Here is a 19,879-nt window from a genome sequence, read left to right on the forward strand (position 1 = left end):
TTTGGAGAAATCAGCTGATAGTCTTACGGGAACTCCTTTGTAACTGTCTTCTTTTCTCTTGCTGCTTTTAAGATTCTCTCCTTATCTTTGATGTTGGGTAATGTAATTATGTTGTGCCTTGGTGTGTACTTCCTTGGGTCCAGCTTAGTTGAGCTTTTATTTATTTGTTACGGTGACCAATTCTAAAAATAGTTTTTGGACAGTTAGTATATAGATACAGTCCCAGGGTCTATTCAGTGGGTTTATACCATGGATTTTTTTTTTAAGCCTCATCCTAGGTTATGTTTCCATTAATACGCACGCGCGCGCATGTGTGTGTGTGAGAGAGAGAGACAGACAGAGAGACAGACATTGATGTGACGGGGAAACATCGATTGGTTGTCTCCCATATGCACCTGACTGGGGATCAAACCCAAAATGCCAGTCAGTATGTGCCCTGGTCTGGAATTAAACCTGCAACCCTTTGGTGTACTGGATGATGCTCCAATTAACTGAGCTGTCCACCCAGGGCCGTGGATGATTTTGAGTACTGAAATAATAGGAATGACATTTAAGTTTTTAAAACAGCCCAGTACAGGTGTTTTATATAAAATTCTTCAGATAATTTAATTTTTTCTTTGGGGGGATTATGTGAATTTGGAGCAATGTATCAGTAATTTAATTTGAAAAGTGATTAATTTAAACTTAAGGGATAGGAAATGATGGTTTCTCAGGCAACAGGTAGAGCGAAATATATATATCTTTGAGAATTGAAAGAGCCTTGTTGGACAGTATGTTCGTATTTTGTGTACTGCATTTCAGAACACTTAATGATGTTACCATAGTCCTATATAGGTGGGTGATGGGATTCCCATTTTAAGATGAAAAAAGTTCAAACAGCCTTGGTAACTTGCCCAAGGTCAGACATTGGGAAAATGCAGAACCCAGAATATCAGTCCAGTTATATTTGATTCTGTTTAGCCAAACAAATCTTCATTGAGTGCTTGCTGTGATGCCAGGCATACATGGTGCTTATGCCTTGGCAATTCAGAGTTGAATAATGTATGGTTCAATATAGTATGGCCCTCAATATAGTATGGCAAGTGAATAAGATCATAATTTTTAGAGAGCATTGGGCACCTGGACAGAGACCATTTCTTCCAGTCTGTGAGCTTAAGGCCATTTTTTTGGAGGGCCATTTTCTGGAGGACCAATGATCTGAACTGGATCTCAAAGGTGGGTTAAGAGTTAATTGGAAAAAGGTAACTAGAGAAGGGTGTTGCAGCCAAGGAGAACTACAGGTGTAAAGTAACCTAATTTATGCCAATGAGTGTATTTCTGTGTAGGTCTTAAAGGATGCTGTGGGTGGGGACCAGCAGAAGAGCCTAGGTTTTTTCTTTCATACTTCATTACCTCTCTGGACAAATATCAGAAATAGGTTAAAGCATTTGTGGATATAATTTGACTTTTCAGTGTACTTTTATTTCCTTTTTTAGGATCAGTTCGACAGCTTAGACAAGCATACACAGTGGGGAATTGACTTCTTGGAAAGATATGCCAAATTTGTTAAAGAGAGAATAGAAATCGAACAGAACTATGCGAAACAATTGAGGTAAGTTATTTTTTTTTTTCTAATTCTCAGAAATGAAATGACATGTTTAAATAAATATTTGGATGTTAGGTAAATGTTGATATACTATAGGTTAAATTCTGTTTCATTAAATTACAAGTAGCTTTCATTCCAGAAAGATACTGAAAATACTAAAATCAGAAAGCAAAATGCCAGGAAAAAGAAATACCTGGGTATAAATTCTATACTTTACATTTTATTCCTCTGTAGTTTTTTGCTTTAGTATCTTTAAAGATTTCTCAGTTTCTCATTTCTTCTATGACTTATAAATTGAGTGTGTTAAACTAATAAAATTGTATGTTTTTGATGAAAGTGATTTTGCAATATGTGTTAGAAAAGTTTGAAAGGTTTGAAAAGGAAAATTTTAGTCTTAAATGGAATTAGTCTTAAGATTTTGTTCAAGCAGAAAATCATTGTTAGACTACAACTTGACAAGTAGTTTTGCTGGAACTTATTCAATGCAAGTGGTACTTAATGTTTGAAGCCTGGACATCAGTCAAGCTAAGGTTCTGGGGATAGGGTTAGTTTTCTTTATATTGCAGATGACACAGAATCCACCCTAAACAGGCCCAGGTGACTAAAAACTCCAGGCATATTTTGATTCTGGGGGCAGATGTGTCCAAGCTCCATTTCTGGATTCTGCTTCTCCTTGTTGCCTTTTCCCTCAGGATTCTTCCATTCAGTAGCATCCTTTCTGATCTCTTAGCTCTAGATTTCATATTTTTATACTCTCACATCCTGGGGAAGAATGATGGTTTTATCTATTGTGCATTTGGGGCCGGGGGAAAGAGGATAGGGAAGGGGAAGGAAAAAAGTGAAAGAAGGGAGAGGAAGGGGACAAAAGGAAAGCAGAGTGCAAGCTTGTATCAGCTTTTCTCCAGAAATCCCCCGAAAAGTCTCTTTGTTGTGATGACCCTGTTTAGGTTACATGCTTATCTTGAACAGTTCACCAACGTGAGAAGAATTAGAATGCCTTAGAGCTGATGATTGGGAAGGAGTAGTTATCCAAATGAAATTTAAGGTAGTGGATTGCAGAAGAAAGGGCTGGTTTAGTTGAATGATAAACCGCATGTGCCCACTACAGTAGTAGTGGTTTGTACAATCGGTTGACTGGGTACAGGGATGGAATTAGATAAGTATGATGGCTAGGTTATTTATAATTTTTTTGTAATGATGCACATACTGTTATTATGACATTTACTGAAAGAATGGCATCATGCTAATTTTCTCAACCATTTGTCATCTTTTTTAAGCTGTTATTTTCCACTTGAGAATATAAATGAGAACTTACTAGTGTATTAATAATAGTGATGAGATTTCATTTGTCCAGAAGTTACAATCTGCAAACTTTACCCCTTAAGAAATCTAGAAGCACTAAGGACCTCTGTGAACTTAAAATAGCAATCAAAATTGTATTCATATGTGAACAACAAAAAATTTTTCTCATTTATTTTTAAATTTGGTCTCAATTCTAGAACATTAAATTCTTTGAATTACAAGTTTTCCAATAGAAATGAGAACAGAAATGCTATAGACAATACAGTGATGGCAGGAAAATGGCAAACAATAAAGGAAAAGACTAAAATACTACAAAAAAACATTTTAAAAAGTTTCTAGTCACTAAGTTTCTTGTCACTAAGGGAATGATAAAAAATACTATGGAATATGCAGTTTAGATAAATCAGGTGTACCAGTGTATTTAAATTTAAAAGGCCATTTATTCCATTCGTGTAAAAAGCAAGTTGTAGAACTAAATGTATAGCAAATCTCCTTGCTTACCCTAGTTTGTGTATACAACTATGTATCAAATTTGTATGTATTCTGAAGAGGTCCAGAAAGATAAACCCAAACTGTTTTACAGCAATTACCCCTGGGGAATGGGGTGGGGGGTGGCAAGGGAAGGAACTTTTTTACTTACACTTTCAAATTTATTAAAGTCTTTTCAGCAATTAAATATTCTTTTTATAGTTTAAAACATTTTTAAGCAAAGAATGTGGTATACTTTAACAGAGAACTTGTAACAAATTATAAAATAGAAATTGGTAATTTTTAAGGTAAATTCAGCAGTCTGGAATATTTAACTGTTCAGAATAACTTGGGCCTCAAGAGCTTCAGAATGGCCAAGGTTTTACCAAAGTAAGAGCACTGTAATTAAATGGCAGGCATGTTTGCCTTTCTGTTTTGTGACTGATATAATCTTTATAATTTTTACTTACTTGCAAAAGGAGATTTGAACACTACTTCATTGAAGCAAAAGTGGCAAGAACCCATAATTATATGATATGAAGAATATAATTTTGCAGTGAGAAAGTAGAGTTCATTATGTACCGATGCTCTAGAACAGCAATTTACATCTTTTTCTGTCCCAGCATCCTAATAATGGCTCTCACTTGCAGTTATTCTTAACAAGGGCAGGGTCTATTGGAAGATGTTGAGGAATTCCAATAAGGACTAATTGGGAAGAGGCATGTCAAATATAACTTCCAACCACCTATTCTCTCCCCTCTATATTGAGATCTGCTACTTCAGATGAACACTTAGTAAATGATTAGATTATCAGCTGCTCTTTATAATATCTGTTTTATCCAAAGGGAAGAGGTTATCCTTGTGTACTTCCTCTTCTCTCATAGGAAAAAATCTTTTGGTTAACTCCCTCTTGTTTATGCTACTGCAGAGGACAATTACTTTCATAGTAGGCAGCTTTCTCCTCTCCTAAATAATAATTGTATTCACAATGTTAAACACTACATTTTAAACATACAAGGTGTGACGAAAGTAGGCTTACATTTGTGAGTAAGCAAAACACAGCATTTATTCTTTTTTAAAAATCCTCACCCAAGGACATTCTTACTGATTCAGAGAGAGGGGGGAAGGAAAGGAGAAAAACATTCATTGGTTGCCTCTAGTATGTGCTGTAATGGGGGATTGAACCCACAACCCTCCAGTTTATAGAACAGTGCTCCAACCAACTGAGCCATGCCAGCCAGGGCAAGTCATTCTTTTAATAACTTATAATTTTGACTTTGTATGGCAGAGATTAACTAAAATTTCTTTTTTAAAAAATATTTTATTTATTTTTAGAGAGAGGGGAAGGGAAGGAGAAAGTGGGAGAGAAACATCAGTGTGTGGTTGCCTCTTATGTATCCCCTAGTGGGGACTTGGCCTGCAACTTAGGCATGTGCCCTGACTGGGAATCGAACCTGCAACCCTTTGCTTCACAGGCCTGTGCTCAATCCACTGAGCTACACCAGCCAGGGCTAAAATTTCTAAGTTAAAAAAAAAAGCAGCTCTCTATACATGATAGATGTGAATTTTTTTCCTAGTAAAAATAATTATAGTATTAAGTTCTCTCATAGAGATTTTTATGTGAAATTATATTACCCTGCTTCCCCTGCCAAGATCATTTGTATTTGATTCAAATGTCACACTGTGGTATACTGGAAGAGAAATAGACTGGATGATAGGAAGCTGATAGGCTCCTCTTAACCATAGCTAAAATCTCTCCAAATACTTTGGATCTTAAATTCAATTCTGTACCCTTGCCAGGCTTGGCAGCATAGCTAGTACCTCTAGAGCTGAGTGAATATAAATTGAGTGAGTAAATAATTGAACGATTTGTGTTTTGGTTTAGTTTAGAAATTAGTGCAAACAACCATAATTGAACAATAAAATAATTAAAAAAAGAAATTAGGATCACTGCCCATATGCTGTATTTTTTATCGAGTACTGCTTTCTATGGACTAGCATCTGTGTCATACACATTGATCCTTTGTTGTGCCAGTTTACTTATATGAAGATTTTTTTTCAGTTGACCCCCGCAGTTCAAACTTCCATTGTTCAGGGGTTAATGGTACATCATTGTGATGAATTTGCTGTTCTACTAAAAGCTGTCCCAGATATTTAGCGTAGGCTTAGATATAGAATAATTCAAATAATACGAGTCTTTATATTCTAGCCTTTCTTTCTCATGCTTCTTTATCAGAATTTTCTGTTTCTGTGTCACTCTGGTCTCAGAGGAACCCAGGGAGCTCATCTTTGTACTGACTTTCTGAAAATGGAGATTACTTTTATTCTTTGGTTGGCCATTGTTTAACTGCTATGGCCTCCACTGAGTTTTTGATCAGCTGCTAAATGTAGTAAGCCTTAGTAGTGGCATCTGGGTACAGGCAGGAGGAACTCTTCCCCATATTTGGGGGTTTAGATTAAATTTCTTCACAGAGTTGGATTCCAGGGAAACTTTTGTTCCTACTAGTCCCTGTTACAGTATTACTGAGCCCGCCTGGGTATATATATGTGTTGTACAAGGTGACCAAATCATATGCTTTGTTAGCTAAATAACTTTTGCTTCCTAATTCTGGAATATAATTCCTCTACTAAAATGTAAACCCCACAGAGAGGTAAGAGGTTTTTCTTTATTCTGGGTTGTAGGGGCAACTTTGCCAGCGAGTTCCCCCATCCGCCATGGATGAAAGCAACATTACCAAGACATGATCTACTTGGGGAGTAGAGGTGGCCAATCTCTCAGAGGAGAAGGGCCAGGAGCCCCTACCTCCGCGGCTTTTATTGGGTTGTAATACACAGGAATACACGCGGCAAGGATCAAACAGTAGATAACATTTCAAAGAAATCTGAGGGCTTAGTCTGAGTCAGTGTCTATCAGGAAAGGGGGTTTGTAGAAACTTTGGGAGACATACTCATTTCCTACTTGAACCCTTATCATATGAATGACAGCACTCTTAGCAAAGCAGGCTTCACAGGACTTTTAGGAACTCTTTCTTATGCCCAATCACCCCGGATCCCACTCTAGCTGGCAAGGGACGAACCACCTTCCCCATCATAGGTGTTTAGGCTTAAGTGGATTAGAGCCAGGAAGCGCTTCTCCCAGATGGAAATGGGGACTCGGGCTTATGTCAGAATAGCTGGGGGGCAAAGGTCAATCACTCCCTCTTTGTTGCAGCCCCCCCGAGTCCTTCCAGGATGGCCTCCCAAGTAATCATGTCTGGCTTAGGTTGCCCCTCCTCTGAGGGGTCTTACCCGTCTCTGACTATCTGACCATGCATTGGGGGCAGGGGGATGAAGCAGAAGCAGCGTTTGCTACCAGAGACAAGCTTGACATTCTGGAGGCCCCTCACTCAGTCATAGCCATGGCAGGGGGGGCGGGGCAGTTACAACTCCTGAAACCAGGCAGAGTGGTTCCCAAACTGGGCACTGCTTATTCCTAGCTTCTAGAGCAATGCTTGACACAAAGCAAGCACTTATTTTTTTGGTATTTACTTAACATTTGTTTAGAATTTAGTATGTCAGTACTATGTGAGTTCTTTTACACATATTAATACATTTCATTTTATAAAACCCAATTAGATGTCAGTATTTTTTGCAAAAAAAATAATTTTTATTTTTACTCAATTTAAAAAAATTATTTTCAATTACAGTTGACATTCATTATTTTATATTAGTTTCAGGGGTACAGCATAGTGGCTAGACAGTTTTATACTTTATAAACTGATCCTTCTGATAGTTTAAGTACCTACCTCGCACCAAACTGCTAACCTACATTTGCAACAACTGGGATTTTGGGTGTCCTTTTCATTTTATATATGGTACTGTTTGAGTTAATCTTCCCAACAGTTTGATGATCTTTGTCACCATTGTATTTCTTGGACCTGTGGAGTGCAGTACTTGTCTTGTGGTAAATTTCCAACAGTAAACTTTGTGGAATGATTCAGTCAATGAACTCCTATCACTTTACTAGTAAAGACATTCAAGCCTATCACCTTAACAAGAACTGCAAAGCCTGTTCCTGATTTTTGTATTAAAATGTTTTCTTAGGTGAAATGATGAAGCAGAACCTAACAAGTAAAATATAAAGTCTTAAGAAAGAAAATGATTTTTTCCTTTATTTATTGTTGTTCAGTTACAGTTGTCTCGCCTTTTTTTCCATTGCTCTCCCCTACCCCAGTCCCATGATTCCCACAGTCAATTCACCCGCATTGTCCGTGCTCATGAGTCCTCTGTTCATGTTTCTTTGCTTGCCCCTTCCCCTTCTCCCCCTTGTTATAGAAAATGATTTCTTACCAGTTGTGTTAAATATTTTGATAATGAGCTTTCCAGTGAAAGCTGGAAAAACTTTAAGTCCAGTGAAAAGGACTTAAAGACCATATTGTTTAAACATCTAAGTGATTTGGTTGATAAATGGTGTTGGTTGTATAGATCACTTAATTTCTTAGCCCTTTCATAAAACTTTCAATGGTTTTATTTCCAAATTATTTATTTTTGTAGGTGTTTGAATTGTGAAGCAGTTAGTAAAGTGAGATAAAATGTGTATTTCATCATTTTATATGTAAAATATGGGCAAATCGGATAGATACAGATGCTTATTTGAATTGAGGACTGTGAAGGTATTATATAATTCTAAGACTCTAGTATTTAGAAAGAAAATAAAAGTTAACTTACAGAACAAAATTTCTGTTTCCTATTTTGAACATATCTGAAAATATTCTTCTGGAAGATCTGCAGTTTCCTAGAAACCAAATTGTTATGCATATTTCATATATTCTTTGTTTATAGACTGGGAAGCTGGTACTTATACATACATTGTCCCATGTATCTTTTAGAAACATTGCACCTTTGACATGCTAAAGTAGGCAAAACTAGGAACTGACATTTAAAATATAAGAATAGTTAGTAACTTTGTTTACCTTCGTGTTCACAGAAGTTTGTTGGTTTTCTTCATCTAGGTCCTCTTATTTCTTCTTATCATCTACCTATTTCAGCATCTGCCACTGGTAGAAATACAGTAATTGAGTATGAACTATGTCCTTGTAGAAAACAAATAAAATGTTCTGAATTTGTTCTAGTATTATCTGTGGTAATCCCTCTTTTCAACATTTAATTTTTTTAAATTGTGGTAAAATAGACCCAACACTGACTTTACCCAAAATCATTTTTAAGTGTGCAGTTCAGCCATGGTAAGTGTATATATACTGTTACACAGCCAATCTCCAGGACTTAATTCATCTTGGAAAAACCCAGAAACTTTGTACCTGTTAAATAATAACCTGCCATTTTCCCCTTCCTCCAGCTCCCAGAAATTCTACTTAGTGTTTCTAAGAATTTGTCTACTCTAGCTATACCTCATAAGTGAAATCTTACACTTTTTTTTGGTGACTGGCTTATTTCACCAAGCAGAATGATGTAAGAGTTTATCCATGTTGGGACATGTATTAGAATCTCCTTCCATTTCATTTCATTGAATCTATATACTGCTTTTTGTTTATTTGTCTGTTGATGGACATTTGGGTTTTTCCTGCCTTTTGGCAGTTGTGGATAATGATGCTGTGAGCATGAGTGTACAAATATCTATTTGAATATCTGCTTTCAACCCTTTTGGGTCTATACGTAGGAGAGGACTTGCTGCATCATATGGTAAATTATATTTTAATTATTTGAAGAACTACCGGTAGATACTGTTTTCTGCAGTGGCTGAGCTGTTTTACATTCCTGTTAGTAATATACAAGGGTTTCGATTTTTCCACATCCCTGCCAACACTCATTTTCTGTTTTATTTTAGTAGTAGCCATTCTGATGGTTGTAAGTGATCTCATTGTGGTTCTGATTTGCATTTCTCTAAGGATTAGTGATACTGGAACAATTTTTTTCATATGAGGTCTGTCCAGGAGGTATTTCTCTAAGGATTAGTGATACTGGAACAATTTTTTTCATATGAGGTCTGTCCAGGAGGTATCCAGCCATGTAATATGAAAAATAGAGGTATTTATTGAAGAACATACAAGATACAGGATGCATTGTACATAGGACAATGACATCACCTCAGTCCCTTTCAAAATAGGCACGTTGGGACCTCACACAGTTCTCCAAATCACCATCAACTGTTCTGTCATATTTTTCTGAATCTCCTCAGTGGTCTGAAATCTCTTTTTTCAAAGGTGATTCTAGTTTTGGGAAAAGCCAGAAGTCACAGGGTACCAAATCTGGGCTGTAGGGGGCTGAGTCACTTGGGCTGTTTGATGTTTCACCAAAAGTTTCTGCACAAGACGTGATGCATGAGCAGGTGCATTGTCGTGAAGAAGCTGCCAGTCACCAGTTGCCCATAGCTGCAGCCTTCTGAATCATCTCAATGGTTTCTGCAGAGGAATGTTCAAGCTTAATGTAAAATTTGATGCAGATTCGTTGCTGTACTGAGTCAGTCATTGTGAATGTGATGGCTGCACAGCACACATGCTCACTCAATTGCATCTACCGCCCCCACTGACTACAACAGTGAAGTCATCATTGTCCATGCATGTCCACTCTCCTTGGCTGCCTGGTTACATCAGTGTTGTGCAAACTGTTCTTGTTAAATTAACAATGGTTGATCTTTCTCTGGAAAGATTGTTTGCCTAATGTATATCTTTGGAGAAATGCTACTCAAAGTCACTGTGTTCTATATATGTATTTCAGATTTTTACCCCTTATCATATGTGTCATTTGCAAATCCATTCTCCCATTTGTTTGCTTGCCTTGTCATTCTGTTAATTACGGACTTTAATACTCAAAAGTTTTAAATTTTGATGTCTAATTTATTTAGTTTTTCTTTTGTTGCCTGTGCTCTTGGTGTCATATTAAAAAAATCATCAATAAGTCCTGTATGTCATGAAGCTTTTCCCGTTTTCTTTTGAGAGTTTTTATATTGTTGTTATGTTTTGAGTTAATCTTTGTATGTGGTGTAAGATAAGGAAGGGTGCCACTTCATTCTTTTGTATGTAGATAGCTTGCATGTATGTGTTTATGAAACAATAATGTTTTATTACTACCAGCATGAGGGTTCTGCATGGGATGGTGAGTGTGCTGGGTTCAGGTTATGCGTGGTCTGAGAAAATGATGATCGGGAGGCTGGAAGGAAGGGGGTTGGGTCTGGAGGTCAGCTCCAAGAGCTCCTCAGGTATACTTCTGAGAACTGGTAACGGAGTCATGGTGAGTATCACCATGCTGCTTGTAAGATTAAGAAATTCTTGCAAATCTAGCTGCCTATCACATTTGAGGTCCAGTTTCTTCAGCATGCTATCCAGGACACAGGTTCTTCTTGTTCTTTGTGAAGGCAGCCAGGTTTGTATTTGTGTCGGTTAGGAGCTCAGTCTTGGAAGGTTTGCCACTGTTACCATCCTATTCAGCATAGTTCTGGAAAACAGCAGTCGGAGACTTGATGCAACACGTGGAGTGAGGTGTGGAGTCTGTGAGCGGGCAGTGGTGCCTGTATATGGATATCTTTTACATTTAATTTTCCACTATATGAGAAAAGGTTCATGGCTGTAAGTGATTGAAAACCTACTTTGAGGTAGTTTAAGTATAATGGGAAATTTATTAGCAAGAGAAATTGATGTGTTAAATTTTTTATGGATTTGATTTTTTAATTGAGCTAAAGAAGTTGAATAGTTGTGCTGCTGGAAAGCCTGAGGCACTGATGTATCTGGGTCACTGGGAGAAAAGTCAGTGTCTGAAACACAGAGCCCTTTGCTGTTGTCTTTCTTTTGGCTTCTTTTGGTGGATTGGCTTTGTTCTTTCAGTGCAGGCTGCTTTCTTCATATGGCAGAAAAGCACAGTCACCCACAGTGCCAGATTTATGTCTCAGATTCAGCTCTCATACTGGCCTCAAAGCTGTATTGGGTCCAAAGACTTAAAAATTCCAGGAAGAAAACTCCTTGGCCCACTAGATTGTTTTCTACCTCTGGATCACTTAACTGAGCTGCACAAATAAGGCCATTTGTACTAATCTGGCCATTCCTGTTAACTGTTGTATATAGGGAGGACAGTTAAGAAAAGGGATAATATCCAGTCTTAGGTATCTAATATTACCCTTTTGCCAGAAGAAAGTATGATTTGTATTCCATTTTACAAATAAATATGATGTTGATCACTTGTTAAACAGTAATTAGAACTAAGAGCTCCTCAAATGATGACAGGTTAAAAATATATGGAGGTGATTTTCAGCCTTAAAATATTTTGAGGTCTTATACTCCATTATTTAACTCTAAAAATGTAGTTTTTAAAAAAGCAAATTAAAATATTAAGATATTTTTGAAATATTTTATATTGAATAATTTTACTAAAACCAAAAATAAATATAACCCATGGACAAAGACAGTGGGGTGGGGGAGGACTGAATGTGGGAGATGGGGGTGGGCAGGGCAGGGGAGAGTAATGGGGGGGAATAGGGACAACTGTAATAGAACAACAATAAAAAATAAAAAAATATAAATATGACAAAACTAGACTGAATAAAAAGATTAAAATCAATTTAAGTGTAAATTAAGTAGTGTGGTATATTTAATATCACACATACAAGTATAATGGTTGTACATGCAGAATACTGTAGTCTTTGGAGAAGCCCATTACGTTTAGGAGCCTCTCAGACCACTTAAGACACAATGTTAATTTTTCATGTCCAGGGTGTATGATCCTAAGATACTTAGGAAAAGTGGATGAAACACACACATCAAAATAAGGTACCATCATTCTCTAGCCGGTGTTAACTCAGTTGGTTTTAGTGTCATCCCATAACTGAAAGGTTGTGGGTTTGATTCCCCATCAGGGCACATATCTAGGTTGCAGTTCATTCTCTGGTTGGGGCACATATAGGAGGCAACAAATTGATGTTTCTCTCTCACATCGATGTTAGTCTCTCTCCCTTTCTATCCCCCTTCCTCTCTCTAAAAACAATGAAAAAATATTGTTGGGTGAGGATTAAAAAAAATAAGTAAATAAAAATAAAGTACTAGTATATCTATGCCATCTATTATAATTTCTACAATGTATACATTGTATGTGTATAAAACTGTTTCAATTAATTCCTGATTTATAACTCCCTATTAAAAAGCACACTTTACATATAAACTGCTAATATAATTGGTTACTTGGAAAGTCTTTGGACTTAGAAGAGAGGAAAAGATTTTGAAGAAAGAATAGCCTAGGGTAAATAATACTAAGAACAGGTTTTTTTGAGAGAGATGAATTGTCTAACATATTTTTAGTTCTGGAAGAACCTAAATGATTTACATGTATGTACAGGGTGGAGCAAATGTAGGTTTACAGTTGTTTGTATAATGATAAAAATAATAAATAAATAATAATACAAGAGTAAACTGTTTCCTGTACTCACAACTGTAAACCTACTTTTGCTGAACCCTGTATTTGAGACAAGCCAATCTGAGATTTATTTGATCTATTAAGCATATTATATAAACAATACAAAGCAGGGATTTGTGGGTGAATTAACCATTCAAACCTTAATAAGAATTTTTGATGACTTTAGGCTGTTTTCTTAGAAGGCCCAACTGAGATTGGCTGCTTTGAGGAGATAAATTCTTTTTGTATGTTTTTATCATTTTTATCAACCCCTTTCACCGCCCAATACTAAAATAGTATATGAGGTCTGTCCAGATGGGGTATTCAGCCATGTGATATGAAAAATAGAGACATTTATAAAGAAGTTACAAGAAACATTGTACATGGGATGGTGGCGCCTCAGTCCCCTTTAAGGTGGGCACTTTGGGACCTCACACAGTTCTCCCAGTTGCCATCAGCTGTCTTGTTTTATTTTCCTGAATCTCATCAAAGGCTGAAATCTATTCCATTTCAAAGGCAATTTTAGTTTTGGGGAAAGCCTGAAGTCACAGGGCTCCAAATCTGGGCGGTAGCAGGGCTGAGTCACCTGTGTGAGATTTGATGTTTCACCAAAAAACTGCACGAGATGTGATGGCATGAGCAGGCACATTGTTGTGATGAAGCTGCCAGACACCAGGTGCCCATAGCTGCAGCCTTTTGAATCATCTGAATGGTTTTTGTGGAGCAATGTTTAAGCTTAATGCAAAATTTGGTGCAGATCCGTTGCTCTACGGAGTCATTTTAAATGTGACAACCACACAATACACATGGCTCACTCAATGGAGTCTATGTCCCCTACAGACTAGTAGTATAATGAAGTTGTCATTGTTCATACCTGCGTATTCCAGTCCACTCTCCTTGGATGCCAGGTGACATCGATATTGTGCAAACTGTTCTTGTTATATTAACATTGGCCGGACTTTTTCTGGGCAGACCTTGTATTATCATTGTAACGGTTTAAAGCATTCTTTTTTTTAGAATTTATTCAGTCCTCGCTGAGAATATGTTTGATTTTAGAGAGAGAGAGAGGAAGGATTGGGGGGAGAGAGAGCACAGGATAAACATGATAAACATTGATGTAAGAGAGAAACATCAATCAGTTGCCACTCTTAAAATCCCCAGCTAGGGACGGAACCTCAACCCTCTGGTATATAGAGCAACACTCCAATCAAATGAGCTACCTGGCCAAGTTGTTTAAATTCAAGTCCCTTCCCAGATTCTGTCGCTAGAAATAATTAGTAATTAATAATTTTCTGAGGTAGAAATTTTGATTTCGTGTGGAATACCAGAAGAACATTTTAGAATGTGCTGTAATTTTCTAGTGTCAGGATTGGCTTGGATGGAGTCTTGAGTGGCTTATATATGGTTTCTGAGGGCTCTGGAGACTTTGTGTTTGTAAAGAGTTGTTAATAGCTAGGTGACTTTTACATAAAGAGAGGCAAGAGTGATTTTTAAAAAAATTGTTGAGTACTGACTGCATGTTAAAAAGGTAAAGGTAAAATTACTTTTTTTTCTTTTCCTTTTGCAATAAATGTCTTTTTCCTCCTAGAAGTTAGAGTTTAAATTAGTGTTGTTTATGTCATATTTAAGCTATGTTATGACTTTTGGTTAATCTGTTTGGTAGTCATGATTTTTTTCAAGTGTCAGAATCTCAACTTTGATTGGTTTAAGCAAAGAAATTTATTGGCTTGAGTGACTATCAAGTCCAGGGGTCTGGATATTAAAGTGGTGAGAGCCCTAGCTGGTATGGCCTAGTGGATTGAGTGCCAGCCTGCAAACCAAAGGGTTGCTAATTTGATTCCCAGTCAGGGCATGTGCCTGGCCTGTGGGCCAGGTCCCCAGTAGAGGGGCGTATGAGAGGCAACCACACATTGATGTTTCTTTCCCTCTTCTCCCTCCTTTCCCCTCTTTCTAAAAATAAATATATGAAATCTTTTTTAAAAATTTAAGAGGAAGAAAGTTTTTTCTCGATTTTGCTTTCTTTTCTGTTGATTAAATTTTGAAGTAGCCTTTCCCCATATGGTGGCTAGGACTATGCCTATCAATTTAACTTCAGCAGAAAGAGAATTATCTTCCAAAGAATTACAACACAAATATTGGGGTTGACTTTTATTGGTCCTGGTCTCTGATTGATTCATTTTCATGCAGTGAGGACTCTAAATTCTCACAGTTTAGTCCAGAAAGCACACTGTTCTGATTGGTTGGAATGGAACCTCTCTGATTGGTCACTGAGGATGCACAGTTCTGGCTGAATGAGGAAAGTCTTAATGCTATTGGTTGAAATAGGATTCTAGGAACTCTATAAGGGTTGGCTCAGCCATCAGGAACCCAGTGCAGTCTTCTTCCTGAAGTTCAGTTTTCATGAGAAGCCCCTGTTGAGCAGTGGCTGCTGGGATCCGTTTCTAAATTTGAGCTCAGAAAGCCACCAGGAGCCCTTCTGAGGTACCTTTATTCTCAGGGTCACCGGTAGCTTTTTTTTGTAAATTGTCCTCATACATGTTGACTCTTATTTACATGTGTATCTTGATTGTAGAAGTTTCTTCAGAGTCCCTGTTTTTGCTACAATTTTCTATTGTATATTTTTGTTTAGCTGTTATATAGGAGAACTGCCCTTCCAAATTTCACCAAGAAATTTGGAAACAGGATCTAGAGCTTAGTGACTGTAAGCATTCTTGTGAATTTCTTGGTCTTCCTTTTCATTCATGATTGGAAGATGTTGCATTAGCTTCAGTTATCCTGTCCTCACACATCTGTATCCAAAGCAATAAAAAAGTGTGAAGATGAGACTTCTTTTTGTGTACTTTTCCCCCTTTTTATTTATAAAATTATCATGAAAAGAGTTAATTAGGAAATAGAATCCATAGGACTTGAACATCTTATGGTGGGAGAATTGACAAAGTATAGGATGATTGGTAAATTTTTGTGAATATGAGGGTTATGTTCACTTGAATATGCTGTGTAAGTACAATTCTGGAAAACGTTGTTAGGAAAGCAGGGATAATTTCTCCCCTCCCCTCCCCTCCCCTGCCCTCCCCTCCCCACTTTCCTCTCCCCTCTCCCTCCCTTTTTCCATTTCCTCTAAGCAGGGAAAAAAAACGATTACCTCCTTTTAAATTTGATAGCATGATCAACCATATTGTTATGATTATACTTATATAATAAAAACAAAAAATAACATTTCTTTCCTACTGTAAACTATAAACCTACTTTTGTCCCACCTTGTATTTAAGACAAGCTAGTCTGAAATTTATTTTACCTAGTAAGCATACTTTATTGAAAATGTAAAGCAGGGATTTGTAGATACAATTTAGCTCTTCAAACCTTGATTTGAATTTTTGATGATTTTAGATTGTTTTCTTTAGTGTCAGTATTTTTTAAAAATGTTAGTAATGAACCTATATTATGTTAATGGTAGTAGATGATCATATTGCTCTTCATTATTTTATATTATTAAATTCTTGATTTAATGAAATTGTAATGTTTTAGAATATTCAATTTCAACAACAATATTTCTTATAAATTTTTACAAATCTTTTTTCTATAGAAATTTGGTTAAGAAGTACTGTCCCAAACGTTCCTCCAAGGATGAAGAGCCAAGGTAAATTATATATCTGTTTATTATTGCATTTTAAATTTTTAAAAATTTTCTGTTTAGTAAAGTAAATAATTATGCAGTTAGCTTTTCATAAAGATTTTTTAAAAGTTTGTCTTAATAAAAAAATCAGTGTTTCTGAGAGGTAACTACTGTTTTTATTCTTATACGAATGAATACTTTAATACTGAAACTGGATAATAGTTTTCTAGAATAGTTGATGTGTGGATTTCTAAGTAAGGTGTGGACTAGGACCCCACTTGAGGAATTTAATATCTAGAAGACAAGAATTTTTTTTCATACTTTATTTTGTAGTTGTCAGTTTGTTAGCTTCCTGCTTTTACTCTTCCAGATAGTAAAACAATTTGGCTGGCTGGTTTAAAGGGATAATGAAAAGGAGCGTAATTTTGGAACTTCGAGGTAAAAGGAATTGCCTATGAGCTTGTAACAGTCTTAAACAGGGATGGATATGTGGCTGTAAAATGTAGAAACAAAAAAGAGACTAGACTTAAACCAAACAACTTTGTGTATAATATCAGTTATTAGGTTACTCACATTTGGTGTTAATGCAGTCTTGTCAGAGCTGTTTGCCTTCAGTTGTTTAAGAGTGCTCAGGCAGTATATTCAAAGTAGATCTATATGGTTTTTTTTTTTAAGATTTTATTTATTTATCTTTAGAGGGGAAGGGAAGGAGAGAGGGAGAGAAATATCAATGTATGGTTGCCTCTCATGTGTCCCCTGCTGGGAACTGGCCTGCAACCCAGGCATGTGCCCTGACTGGGAATCAAACTGTGATCCTTTGGTTCGCAGGCCCGCACTCAATCCACTGAGCTACACCAGCCAGGGCAGATCTATATGTTTTAATACAGTGATTCTCTTTGTTTCTCTCCTTCTCTACACATACACTTGCCCTTATTTTTGCTCCTTCTTCCCCCTTTCTGGTGCCAACCATAATGGTACTTCACTTCCATTCAGGATGTGGGCAGGCATACAGGCAGCTGTGTCCAGAGCTGATAGCAAAGTTGTTCTGTAGGTCAGCCCTCAAGATGCATTTGCTGGGTGTAACTGGCAGGTTTTGTCCTGGAACAAGCACATTATCTCTGCAGCAGGTTCAGCTGCCAAGTCTAGGAATCCAATTGGATTCCTTCTCAAGCTCAGGCCAGCCAATTGGCAATTTAAGAGATTTCAGTATGCCCTAAGAGCCTGCAGGTAGTATTCTTACTACTTTTTTACCCCAAATATCCCTTTATTTATAAATTAAGACTACATGAACATCTACAAATGTTCTACAATGTAGAATACACAAATGTAGATACACAAACATCTACAACTTGAACTTAATGCAGGATTGTTTCCTTACAAAGTTAATTTAGAGATAGTAGCTAAGATTAGGTTGACTATGTTAAAATTTGTCAAGTGTCTGGCTCAGTCTATCTTCACAAAACATATTTGTAATGAAAATGAAAATAAATTTCACTGTTTCTAAATATGCTTTTGTCAGGTTTACCTCATGTGTAGCCTTTTTTAACATCCTTAATGAGTTAAACGACTATGCAGGACAGCGAGAAGTAGTAGCAGAAGAAATGGCGCACAGAGTTTATGGTGAATTAATGAGATATGCTCATGATCTGAAAACCGAAAGAAAACTGGTAATTATCATTTTTATTTAGTTACAATGATATATGAAACATGTTAACACAAAGTAATTATATTGTTTTTAAAAATAATGCATATTCAATATAAATGGGTTTCTATTTCACTATATTTCTTCTAGCTAAAATTACCTCTAGATACTCTTGTTAATTAGTGATCCTTTTGGTAAACTGTACAGGCTAAATCTAGTCTCCTGCCTGTTTTTGTTTTGTAGTTCTTATGTGCTAAGACTGGTTTATACATTTTTAGATCATTGAAATGGAAATCAAAAGAAGAAGATGTTTTATAATGTGAAAATTATGTGAAATTCAAATTTCAGTTTTTTGGGAACAGCTACGCTCATTCATTTATGTTTTGCCTTTAGCTGCTTTTGTATTACATTACAGAGTTGAATAGTTGAATATTTGCAACAGAGATCACATGGCTTGCAAGGCCTAAAATATTTATGCGATCCTTTTTAGAAAATGGTTGTCAACCCCTATTCAAGACAGTCATGTATTTTCTAAAAGATTATATGTGTCTTAAAGGTTATATTTAAAGTATTCAAAAAATATTTTATAAAATATATTTTAGAGAGTTTTGCTTTACTAAAATCTCTTATTAAATTTGATAAGGTTATATAATTAGTATCTTGAAAGAAATAAAGTAAAAAACTTTTTTGAGACTTTAGGCTTTATTTAAATTGATCTTTGTTTGGTTTCCTTTGTGTTTTTGGTTATGATCTTCAGCATCTTCAAGAGGGACGAAAAGCTCAACAATATCTTGACATGTGCTGGAAACAGATGGATAATGTGAGTTACAATTTTTACAGTTAACATAAAATTTTGTAGACTCATTTAGCCCTACATTTTCTTACACTTTATATCTATTTGAGTTTAATATTTCTTAGTGTATTATTCATAATTTGACATGTATAATTAGAGAATGAGATCATTTTGATGCTATACTGGTACCAACTCTGTAATATTCAGATAATTGTAAACAATTTAGGAAGATTCTTTTTGACTTTGCATTAGTTATTGTACTGTAAAAGTATTGGTAGAGGGTAGAAGGAATAAGGAACAGTGATATGTCTTAGAAGACCATTTGACTTATACGGAGAAGACTTAGATTTCTAGTTCTGTCTTTTACTTAGCACCTGATTTTTATTGACTTTATTTTTCTATATATGAAAAATGAAAAGTGGACTAGATTATATGAAGTGTTTCTCCTAGTTCAGTGATTCTGTAATAATGTAAATGTTCCTAGTACTAGGCTGCTAGTCATAGACTATCCTTTTGTAGCAAATAAAATACTCTACTCCATAGGTTGGTTAGAATTATAATAGTATAATGATATTTTCTTTAAAATTTTTCCAAGGATACTTGCTATGTGGTTTTTCTAAAAATGTTCTGGCATACAGTTATTTGATAAACAAGATTCTACATGGAACATTGTCTCCTTTACTTAAAATGCTCTACTAAATCCTGTTGTGTAGTATAAGATTACTACTGTTTTTGAACCCTCAGATTAGTAAGCAGTTTACTCTTCTACTTGCGTATTTTTATGGTGGACACTCTATTCCTTGAAAATTAAGCTGGAGGGAATTTTTTCATGTTAAATTAACCACTTTAGTTTGTGGTTATTCAAAAAAGGACTTTTAAGTCTGAGGTTAAAAATAACTCATGGATATATATATACTGTTTTGAGCCTTTTTTTCCTTTCCTTTTATTTTTTTTAAAGATTTATTTATTTATTTATCTTTTGGAGGGAAAGGAGAGAGGGAGAGAAACATCAATGTATGGTTGCCTTTTGTGCGTCCCCTGCTGGTAGTTAGCCTGCAAGGAACCGGCCTGCAACCCAGGCATGTGCCCTGACTGGGAATC

At 36.1% G+C, this 19,879-nt stretch overlaps 1 protein-coding gene across 4 annotated transcripts in view; it reads left to right on the forward strand.

Moving 5' to 3' along the window:
- Window positions 1-19,879, forward strand: part of FNBP1L (formin binding protein 1 like) — a 112,082-nt gene that overhangs the window by 59,388 nt on the left and 32,815 nt on the right. For all 4 annotated transcript variants that reach the window (XM_037045516.1, XM_037045515.1, XM_037045513.1 and 1 more), the window contains exons 2-5: window positions 1,476-1,591; window positions 16,314-16,367; window positions 17,863-18,010; window positions 18,743-18,805. In XM_037045516.1, coding sequence (XP_036901411.1) covers window positions 1,476-1,591; window positions 16,314-16,367; window positions 17,863-18,010; window positions 18,743-18,805 — 381 coding nt within the window. The remainder of the gene's footprint in view (window positions 1-1,475; window positions 1,592-16,313; window positions 16,368-17,862; window positions 18,011-18,742; window positions 18,806-19,879) is intronic.

The sequence above is a fragment of the Sturnira hondurensis genome, unplaced genomic scaffold (assembly GCF_014824575.4).
Source record: "Sturnira hondurensis isolate 20B ecotype Veracruz unplaced genomic scaffold, ASM1482457v3 Scaffold0004322, whole genome shotgun sequence".
Lineage (NCBI taxonomy): Eukaryota > Metazoa > Chordata > Mammalia > Chiroptera > Phyllostomidae > Sturnira > Sturnira hondurensis.